At 45.4% G+C, this 11,288-nt stretch overlaps 1 protein-coding gene and 1 long non-coding RNA gene across 2 annotated transcripts; one reads left to right on the top strand and one right to left on the bottom strand.

Annotated features, from left to right (window-relative positions):
* Positions 1-414: 414 nt before the first annotated feature.
* LOC117078174 lies at positions 415-5,938 on the bottom strand. Its single transcript, XR_004434942.1, has 4 exons — positions 5,871-5,938; positions 5,221-5,436; positions 4,631-4,689; positions 415-434 (listed from the first exon to the last, which is right to left on the bottom strand). It is a non-coding gene; the product is annotated as an uncharacterized LOC117078174 (long non-coding RNA).
* Positions 5,936-9,935, top strand: LOC117078173 (melanoma-associated antigen 3-like). The gene is made up of 3 exons (XM_033201649.1): positions 5,936-6,062; positions 7,875-7,939; positions 8,350-9,935. The coding sequence occupies exon 3, from the start codon at positions 8,415-8,417 to the stop codon at positions 9,360-9,362; it is 948 nt and encodes a 315-aa protein (XP_033057540.1). The 5' UTR covers positions 5,936-6,062; positions 7,875-7,939; positions 8,350-8,414; the 3' UTR covers positions 9,363-9,935.
* The last annotated feature ends 1,353 nt before the right edge of the window (positions 9,936-11,288 follow it).

Here is an 11,288-nt window from a genome sequence, read left to right as displayed (position 1 = left end):
CTGAGAGTCCTGGGAATTTAACCACATCAATGCAGTCCTTTCACATTGTTAACTGAAGAAACTGAGTGTCCTTTGAAAACTTCTCAAGATTTGGACTGTGGGCTTTTGCGTAATGCTGAAATGAGTTAAGACTTTGGGGACTGTTGGGAAGGCAGGATTGGTTTTGAAAGTTGAAGATGTGAAATTTGGGAGGAACCACAGGTGGAATGATATTGTTTGGCTCTGTGTCCCCACACAAATCTCATCTTGTAACTCCCAATATTCCCACATGTTGTGGGAGGGACCCAGTGGGAGATAATTGAATCTATCTAGCTACCTACCTATCTATCTATGTAAAAAGGGAGAGAAGAAAGAAAGATAAAGATATCATAAAGAATTATCTCATGCGATTATGAGGTCTGGTATATCCCAAATCAGTGAGGCAGGCCAGCAGGCTAGAAACTCACACAACATTTTAATGTTAGTCTTGTAGAATTCTTTTCCAGGGAAACCTTGGTCTTTTCTCCTAAACCTTCAACTAACTGGATGAGGCCCATCCACATTATGGAGGTTAAACTGATTTACTTAAAATCAACTGATTGTAAACGTTAATCACAACTACAAAATACCTTCACAACAACATCTAGACTACTGTTTGACCACACAGCTGAGCACTATAGCCTAGACGAGTTGACGCATAATACTAATCATTGCACATATCTTGCACCATACAAAAATGTAACTCAAAAATGTACCACAGACTTTAAAAGCCAAATTTACGTTTTTTTTTTTTTTTCTAGGACAAAACAAAACAAAAATTGTGTTACTGAGGTTAAGTGTTAGTCAGCTCAGGCTGCCATAACAAATGCCATAGACTGAGTAGCTGAAACAATAGAAATTATTTTTTCCCACAGTTTTAAGTATGGAAGTCCCAGATCAAGAAGTGGGGAGTTGGTTTCTGGTGATGGCCTTATTCCTGGCTTGTAGATGGCTCTTTCTCAATATGTCCGTTCTTGGCTTTTCCTCTGTGCATGTGCAGAGAGAAAGAGAAACAGAGAGAGAGAGAGAGAGCTAGTGCAGGCACAAAAGTAATTTCTTCTCTCTCTTCTAACTTCTTATAACCACACTAATCCTATGGGATCCACGCCCCACCCTTATGACCTCTTTTAACATTAATTACTTCCTTAGAGGCCTCATCTCCAATACAGACACCTGGGACTGAGGGCTTCACAATATGAATGTAGTGGAGGACATGAGCATTAGCAAAGAATGGACATGTAGACTAATAAAACAGAATGGAGCTCAGAAATAGACCTGCACGCAGATAGTCAGATGATTCACAACAAAGGCAATAATGGTGAAAGTACAGTTTTTCCAACAAAAGGTGCCAAAAATTAGATATCTATACACAAATTATAATAACCTAGACACATCCTTACATATTCCACGAAAATTAACTCAAAATACATCATACGCCTAATGCAAAATGCAAAAACTATACAACTTTCTATAGAAAAACATAAGAGAAAATTCACATAACTTTGAGTTCAGTGGTGAGTTTTTAAATTCAACACCAAAAGCATGATCAATGAGAAAAATTGCCAAGTTGATTTTATTAAAATAAACATCATGTGCTCTTCAAAGGACAATGTTAAGAAATGAAAACAGAAGCCACAGACTAGCAGAAAACATCTGTGGTACATATATGTGATAAAGAACATGTGTCTACAACATACACGAATTCTTAAAGCGCAATGATAGAAAAAAATGAAAATAGTCAAAGATCTGAACACACTCTACACAAAAGAAGATACACACATGGCAAATAAGCATAATAAAAGTACTGAGCATCTTTCTCATTAGACAATTTTGTACAAATGAGATGCCACTACACACCTATTAGAATGTCCAAAATCCATAAAAAAGCAAAACAAAGAAAAAAACACCAGACCAATTGCCAGTGAAGATGTGGAGCAACAGAAACTCTCATTCATTGCTGGTGGAAACGCAACATGGTACAGCCACTTTGGAAGATAATTGGGCGTTTTCTTAAAAAAACTGAACATAGACTTAGCATAAGATTCAGCAGTCATAATCAATTTACCCAATTGATTTGAAAAATTTGTCTACATAAAAAGTTGTATATGAATGTATACAAAGCTCATTTCATAATCACCAAAAATAGAAGCATCCAAAATGTATTTCATTTGGTGGATATATATATGTGTGTGTGTGTGTGTATCTATATATATATAGATACACACACACACACACAACCAGACAATGATACTACTACTCCTCAATGAAAAGGAATAAGTTACAAGCCACACAAAGTTATACATGACTCTTCAGTTCATTATGCTAGGTGAAAGAAACCAGTCTAAAAAGGCTACATAGTATGAAATTCTATTCATATGACATTCTGGAAAAGGCAAAATTATAAAGATGAAAAACCTGTCAGTGGTATCCACGGGGTTATCTGACAAGCACAAGGGATTTATCAGGGCAGTCAAACTAGCATGGTAATACTGTAATGGTGGATGCATGCTTGCTTTCATCTGAGTATTTGTGTTTCCACAAAATTCATGTGCTGAAATACCAAGATGATGGTAGTAGGTAGAATGTGGGATATTTGGGGAATGACTAGATCACTAGAGCAGAGTCCTCATGAATGGGATTAATGTTTTTATAAAATACACCCCACAGAGATTCCTTGCCCCTTCTTCCATGTGAGGACATAGGAAAAGGCAGCTGTCTATGAACTAGGGAGCAGGTCTCCACCAGACATGAAATCTGCCAGCACCTTGATCTTGGACTTCCCAACCTCCAGAAGGTGAGAAATAAAGTTGTGTTGTTTATAAGCCACCCAGTCGACACTACTTCTGTTATGGAAGCCCAAATGGACTAAGACAATGGCACGAGGCATTTGTCAAAACCTATAGATCTTTAAAGCACAAAGAGTGAAGCTTAATGTATGTAAATTTTTAAAGTAACTTAAGAAGTTGGAGAATCATGGGACAGAATGTAGAATGTTCCACACACACACAAACCTACCTAGCTGTATTACAGATGTATGAAACCACCGCAGTGAAGCAAGTAGGGGGAAAGTTACCATATTTGGGTACTCCCTCAAATAAATATATTTTTTATAAAGTATAAGTCCGCCAGATAAGCGTGTAAAATCGTTGAACATTTGATAATCATTTATATAATTTTTCAGATATGAAAACTATTGTTATTTTGTTTAATGAAACGTCCCTATCTTTTAAAAATGCATATAGAATTATTTAGAGATGAAATGGTATAATGCCTTAGATTTGCTCCATGTTATTCCACAAGCTGATATGCAGGTAGGCAAGTGTCTAACTGGAACCAGATTTGCTGTGTATTTCAAGATGTTCATGCTGGGTATCAAGTATACTGGGTTCATTATATTAGTTTCTGTTATTCTGTATGTGTGAAGGTTTTCCCTAATAAAATCTTTTTTATCATAAATATGCCATTAAAAGTGAAATCCTAAATGAAACTGACCACTTTGTAGAAATAAAATCAATCAGTAACCAAACTGATCCAAAAAGAAAACATTATTTAAACTATAAAAACTGAAACTGTACAACATTCAAAGCTGAAGCTACCCTTAAACATTCCAGGTCAGGCAGTTTTGGAGGCCAATTCTACCAAATGATCAGGGAAAACTAACCACCATCTTATCTCATCTCTTCTAGAACACACAAAATATTGACAATTGTTCAATTCATTCTCCCAGACTAGCCCTCCTGGATTCAAAACCAGATGAGGACCACATCCCACCCCTTATGGAAAAAAAACACATTAAGTAAGCTCCCTTACATAGCAGTATATATCCTACGTAAATTACTAGCATATTAAATGAGTAAACAGGCTCAGCCCATGGAAATACCATATGGTTTAACATTAGGGAAAAAAACCTCTTTCATTGTAATTCCTTACATACAAAATGCAGGAGAAAAAATTTTGATCATGTCACGGGTACAGAAAAAGTTTTTTAAGAAATTTAATATGAGTTCATCGTAACAAAAAAGTACTTAACCTATATTCAAAGATAAATTCCATTTTCTATAATCAACAGCAAACATACTTAAATGTGAAACGTTCGAAGAATTATCATTCAAGTCAGGAATGAGAAGTAGATGTAGGCTATTATCTCTACATTTGAAATCAGGATTGAGACACAAAGAGCTATAAGTATCAAAATGAGTAAGTGGTATGAGTATTGGAAAAATATGTAATGTTTAGTGATAATACCATTGTTGAACTTGAAAATTCAAAGGAAAAGGTGTGTGGAAAATTCAAGTGCATCGGCCTTCAGAATGAGGTGCACAACAGATTACTACAGCAAAATCAAAATCTTCATCTCACAAAAGCAATAACTAACTACAACAATTAATAGACAATTTGCCATTTGCAATAGCAACAAAATCCAAGAATTACCTGAAAAGAAGTCTAATAAAAATGTATAAGGTCTTTATAGAGACAACTATCAAAGTATACGGACATATTTGGGTAAAAAGAGACTGAAATACATAGAGGAATATAATATATTCATTAATGGGGAACACAACAGTGTAAAAATGTAAACTCAGCTTAAATTATTTACAGTTTAGTGCCTTACCTGTAGCCGCCAACATTACAACAAATTTGGGCTGCTGTGTTCTGCTTCCCAAATCAAACCTGGAAAATTACAGAATGGAAACAGAAAGTTAACAGTATCAGCAACAAAATCTACGTAACAAAACAGAGAAAGCCCACGGTGAGACTGAAGACTGTGTTGAGCTGGTACCTGTGTTTGACACTTGCAGTGTCAGTTGGAGGGGGTTAGCAGCAGGGATGTTGGGGAGGTTTGTAGCCTGCCTAGACGGCAGAAGACAGAATGGGTGGAATAAAAGTCTTAAAATTTCCACTTCACTTCATTGCACAATCTGAGGCAGCCCCTGAAAGCACGATGCCAAGAGCCCAGGGAAACAGCAGGATACCAGGAAAACTGGGTTGGTTAAGGCAGTATGGCTCCAGAGTTCTGCTAACAACAACCTGAAACCAACACTGTGGGAGAAGAATTACGTGTAAAAAAAAAAATTATTTCAACAGAACACAAAGACTGAAATAGAGGTAGAATAGGATATCAGAGTGAATTATGCATACTAAGGGTAGGTGTTAGTTCATAGAAATAAATAAATATATATATGTGTATATATATATTGCTACCTACACATATACTTGTAAGATATGTAAACCCTATTTCTTTGATTCAGAGAATAAATCATTTAGTACCAAAAGTTTGCCAAGTGTAGCTCTGGCTGGGGAGGAGCCCCCGTGGGAAGGTGTGCGTCTTCTCCCAGAGGTCACTACAACCGCGGGGGCTGCCGCCCTGCAAGGAGCACCTGACCTGGGACCCGCAGCCATTCTCTACAAGGGGTGCAGCTGTGTAAATGCTCAGAGGTGACAGAAACAGAGCATCTCCTGCCCATCACTTCATCCAACAGCCAGGGGTGAGGAAGAGGACCCTCCTGAGTGAGGACTGAGGGTCCCCCCCGCCCCCCCACACACACATAGAGGGACCACAGAATCCAGCTCAGCCCCTCTTGTCAGCCCTGGTAAACACAGGCAATGATGTCACCCCGACCACAGCCCTTCCCGCAATGCCACTTCGGGGGGACTCAGAGACTTGGTCTGAGTGGAGCAGAAACCATTGGCAGATGATGGCGGTCCTGACTCAGCCAGGCATCAACTTCAGGACCCTGAGGGATGGCCGAAGCCTCCTCCCACCCCCAACTCCCCCGACCTCCCAGGATCTATAGCCTCAGGATCCCCATCCCAATCCCTACCCCTCCCCCCATCACCATCTTCATGCTCACCCTCATCCCCATCCAGATCCCCATCCAGGCCGAATCCAGTTCCACCCCTGCTGTGAACCCAGGGAAGTACCGTTGCCCGGATGTGACATCACCGACTGCGCATTGGCGCCAAGACGACCGCGAGATTCTCGCCCTGAGCAACGGCCTGATGTCGGCGGAGGGAAGCAGGCCGAGGCTTGGTGAGGAGGCAAGGTGAGACGCTGAGGGAGGACTGGGGCAGGCCTTACCCCAGATAGAGGGCCCCAAATAATCCAGCACTGCCTCTACTGCCCGGGCTGGACCACTCTGCAGGGGAAGACGTCCTGAAGGCTGGGTCGCCACTACCTCACCCCGGCAACCCCCACTGCTTTAACCACAGGGAACTCTGGGGACAGAGCTTAATGTTCCCAGGGCAGGACTAGTTAGAAGAGGTCAAGACCCAGGCTGTTCCAGGAATCAAGGTCAGGACCCCAAGAGGCGACTGAGGGCAACCTAACCCCCACCCTCACCACCATTCCCATCCCCCAACATCCACCGCACCCCCACCCCCCAACACCAACCCCACCCCATTCCCCACTCCCAATTTCCATCCCCACCTCCACCCCTATCCTGGAAGAATCCAGGCTTTGCGCCTGGTATCAACTCACAGAAGCTCCGGGAATGGCACCAGGCCCGTGAGTCCTGAGGTTCACATCTACGGCGAAGGGAGGGAACGGGTTCGGTATGGTCAATACCGCCTTTGGGAAGCAGCAAAAGGGCCCAGGCCCTCCTGGAAGATAATGGAGTCCTGAGGGGACCCAGCATGCCAGGACAAGAGGCCCTCTGTACCACTGTCTCAAACTGAGGCACCTTTTCATACGGCCACGGGAATCCTAGGCATGCAGAGCCACTTCAGCAGGGCGTTGGGGCCCAGCCCTGCCAGGAGTCAAGGGGAGGAAGAAGAGGGAGGACTGAGGGGACCTTGGAGTCCAGATCAGTGGGAACCTTGGGCTAGGGGATGCTGGGCACAGTGACCGAATGTGCCCCGTGCTCATTGCGTCTTCAGGGTGACAGGGTTGAGGGCTGTGGCCTGAAGAGTGGGACTTCAGGTCAGCAGAGGGAGGAATCCCAGGATCTGCAGGACCCAAGGTGTACCTCCATGGGGCCCCCATCTGGTTGACAGATGCAGTGGTACTAGGCTCTGCCAAGCGTCCAGGTGGGGAGCCTGAGAGAGGATTGAGGGTACCCCTGGGACAGAATGTGGACTGCGGGCCCCAAAAAATCTACCCTGCCCCTGCTGTTACCTCAGAGAACCCGGGCAGGGCTTCAGCTGAGGTCCCTCCATTATCCTAGGATCATTGATGGCAGGGAAGGGGAGGCCTTGGTCTGAGGGGGCTGCACTCAGGTAAATAGAGGGAGGCTCTCAGACTCTGCCAGGAGTGGAGGTGAGGACCAAGCAGGCTCCTCACCCAGGGCACATGGACTTCAGTAAATTTGGACATCTCTCGTTGTCCTTCCTGGGAGGACCTGGGTATGTGTGGCCAGATGTGAGTCCCCTCATGCCCTTCTGTACCACATCAGGGATGTGAGTTCTTGACATGAGAGATTCTCAGGTCAGCAAAAGGGAGGGATTAAGCCCTGTAAGGAGAAAGGTGGGGGCCCTGAGTGAGCACAGAGGGTACCCTCCACCCCAGTAGAGTGGGGACCCCACAGAGTCTCGCCAACCCTCCTGACAGTTCTGGGAATCCATGGCTGGGTTTACTGTCTGCACATTGAGGGCCCATGGATTCTTCTCCAGGAATCGGGAGCTCCAGGAACAAAGCAGTAACGATGTGTCTGAGGCAGTGACCTCAGGTCACAGAGTAGAGGGGGCTGAGATAGAGGCAACAGTGAAGGTTTGACTTGAATTCACACCAAGGGCCACACCAGCCCCAGAACACGTGGGACTCCAGAGCGTCTGGCCTCACCCTCAATACTTTCAGTCCTGCAGCCTCAGCATGCGCTGGCCAGCTATAACCTGAGGTGCTCTCTCACTTCCTCCTTCAGGTTCTGAGGGACAGGCTGACAAGGAGGACCAGAGGCCCCTGGAGGAGCACGGAAGGAGAAGATCTGTAAGTAAACCTTTGTTTTTTTTTTTGTTTGTGTTTTTGTTTTTTTTTTTTTTTGAGGCAGAGTCTCGCTCTGTCGCCCGGACTGGAGTGCAGTGGCCAGATCTCAGCTCACTGCAAGCTCCGCCTCCCGGGTTTACGCCATTCTCCTGCCTCAGCCTCCCGAGTAGCTGGGACTACTGGCGCCGGCCACCTCGCCCGGCTAGTTTTTGTATTTTTAGTAGAGACGGGGTTTCACCGTGTTAGCCGGGATGGTCTCGATCTCCTGACCTCGTGATCCGCCCGTCTCGGCCTCCCAAAGTGCTGGGATTACAGGCTTGAGCCACCGCGCCCGGCCGTAAACCTTTGTTAGAGTCTCCAAGGTTCAGTTTAGTTGTCAGCTGAGGGCTCTCACACACTTCCTCTCTCCCCAGGCCTGTGGGTCTCCATTGCCCAGCTCCTGCCCACATTCCCGCCTGCTGCCCTGACCAGAGTAAACATGTCTCTTGAGCAGAGGAGTCAGCACTACAAGCCTGAAGAAGGCCTTGAGGCCCAAGGAGATGCCCTGGGCCTGGTGGGTGCGCAGGCTCCTGCTACTGAGGAGCAGGAGACTGCCTCCTCCTCTTCTACTGTAGTGGAAGTCACCCAGGGGGAGATGCCTGCTGCTGAGTCACCGGGTCCTCCCCAGAGTCCTCAGGGAGCCTCCACCCTCCCCACTGCCATCAACTACACTCTCTGGAGCCAATCTGATGAGGACTCCAGCAGCCAAGAAGAGGAGGGTCCAAGCGCCTTTCCTGACTTGGAGTCCGGCTTCCAAGCGGCACTCAGTAGGAAAGTGGCTGAGTTGGTTCATTTTCTGCTCCTCAAGTATCGAGCCAAGGAGCCAGTCACAAAGGCAGAAATGCTGGAGAATGTCATGAGACATTGCCAGTACTTCTTTCCTGTGATCTTCAGCAAAGCATCTGATTGCTTGCAGCTGGTCTTTGGCATCGAGCTGAGGGAAGTGGACCCAGTCCGCCACTTGTACATCTTTGTCACCTGCCTGGGCCTCTCCTACGATGGCCTGCTGGGCAACAATCAGATCATGCCCAAGGCAGGCCTCCTGATAATCGTCCTGGCCATAATCGCAAAAGAGGGCGACAGTGCTCCTGAGGAGAAAATCTGGGAGGAGCTGAATGTGTTGGAGGTGTTTGACGAGAGGGAAGACGACAGTATCTTTGCGGATCCCAGGAAGCTGCTCACCCAAGATTTCGTGCAGGAAAACTACCTGGAGTACCGGCAGGTGCCAGGCAGTGATCCTGCATGCTACGAGTTCCTGTGGGGTCCAAGGGCCCTTGTTGAAACCAGCTATGTGAAAGTCCTGTACCATATGCTAAAGATCACTGGAGGACCTCACTTTTCCTACCCACCCCTGCATGAATGGGCTTTGAGAGAGGGGGAAGAGTGAGTCCGAGTACGCGGTGCAGCCAGGGCCAGTGGGAGGGGTCTGGGCCAGTGCACCTTCCAGGGCCCCATTCATTATCTTCCACTGCCTCCTGTGACATCAGGCCCATTCTTCACTCTTTGAAGAGAGCAGTCAGCATTCTCAGTTTTGGGTTTCTGTTCTATTGGATGACTTGGAGATTTATCTTTGTTTCCTGTTGGAATTGTTCAAATGTTCCTTTTAACGGATGGTTGAGTGAACTTTAGCATCCAAATTTGTGAATGACAGTAGTCACACATAGTGCTGTTTATATAGTTTAGGAGTAAGAGTCTTGTTTTTTATTCAGATTGGGAAATCCATTCCATTTTGTGAATTGTGATATAATAACAGCAGTGGAAAAAGTATTTGCTTAAAATTGTGAGCGAATTAGCAATAACATGCAAAAGATAAACAACTCAATACATTAAAAGATAGTTAATTCTTGCCTGATACCTCAGTCTATTCTGTAAAATCAAACAAATATGCATACCTGGATTTCCTTGGCTTCTTTGAGAATGCAAGAGAAATTAAATCTGAATAAATAATTCTTCCTGTTCACTGGCTCATTTCTTTTCCATTCACTCAGCATCTGCTCTGTGGAAGGCCCTGGGTTAGTAGTGGAGATGATAGGGTAAGCCAGACTCACGCCTACACATAGGGTTGTAGAGTCTAGGAGCTATAGTCATATAATTAAGGTGGGGAGAAGTCCTGTAAGATGTACAGGAAATGTAAGAGAGGGGTGAGGGTGTGGGGCTCCAGGTGAGAGTGGTGGAGTGTAAATGCCCTGAGCTGGGGCATTTGGGGCTTTGATAAACTGCAGTTGGATCTGAAGGAGCTGACTCTAATGAAGCTGGGTGGGTGCAGGGCCAAATTTTCAGGGGGTGTGAGATAAGCCTGGAATGGAAAGCAACTCTGAGCAGTTTCTTTAGAATGGGGAATGAACCGAGAGGAGTCTCCACCTGGGGCAGGAATGGAAGGTGTCCTGTGCTTTTGTCCCACTGCTATTGAACACAGCCCAAGATGCACGTGATGGACACCCATCATCTGCAAGGGTTTCCTGAGCGATGAGGCTGAATTCCCCGGGAAGCGTGGCCCAGAAGCCACTGGCCAGGTGCTTTTCTGCCAGGCAGGGAGAGCCAGAGCTGACTCCATGAAAAAGGCATTCTAACTAGGTTATCTCAAGTGCAATTTGACCAATTGTAAGCACGGGCTAGATTTTGGATGGTAACAAAATGGATGAAAATAGTGGATTGGGTGGGAAAGCAGCTGGGAGAGGGGGAAGGAGTTGGTCTTTGACTCACATTCTAGGAGTTTAGAGCTGCACCTGTCTGGGCAAAACTCCCACACACTCAAATTTTGAAGTGCTTTCTCTGAGAGGAAATACTTAACTGAATTTTACGGAAGAAGCTTCCTTTTTGGGCTAATTATTCTAATACCTATTGAGCTGTATATTCTCTGATAAGTCCTGGAGAACTACGACAACAAAAAAATCCCAGTGTTAGGGCCTGGGGTTAAAAAATATGAGAAATAACAGCCATCAGCCATTCGTTAAACTTCTAATCTATACCAGGCCCAGAGCCAGGTGCTTCACCTGCGTTGCATACACTCCAAGTGTCCTACTAGACAGGCCTTATCACATCTGCTTACAGATGAAGAATCCAAGGCTCAGGGTTTGTGAATTGAGACCTAAAAACAGGGTATTTATTGGGTATTTCACAGGATCACGTGGCTAGTCAGGAACAGAGCAGAACCCGACCCCTGTTCTGAATTCCTTTAGAGCCCATGCTGTTCCCACTTCTCCCAGCCCAAGGCTGACCTCCTGACGGGTACTTCATCTTTCATCTCAGCACGCACCATGTCTCTCAGATGACAAAAAGAAGGACCTTGAGGCCAGCATAGTGAAGCAGGCGT

This window comes from Trachypithecus francoisi, unplaced genomic scaffold, assembly GCF_009764315.1.
Source record: "Trachypithecus francoisi isolate TF-2019V2 unplaced genomic scaffold, Tfra_2.0 Lachesis_group6, whole genome shotgun sequence".
Classification (NCBI taxonomy): Eukaryota; Metazoa; Chordata; class Mammalia; order Primates; family Cercopithecidae; genus Trachypithecus; species Trachypithecus francoisi.
The sequence above is the reverse complement of the archived record's forward strand: the minus strand, read 5'-3'. Positions and strand labels throughout refer to the sequence as shown.

Excerpts from the sequence above, each read along its gene's own strand:
- LOC117078173 (XM_033201649.1), top strand. The coding sequence starts at position 8,415 with ATGTCTCTTGAGCAGAGGAGTCAGCACTACAAGCCTGAAGAAGGCCTT.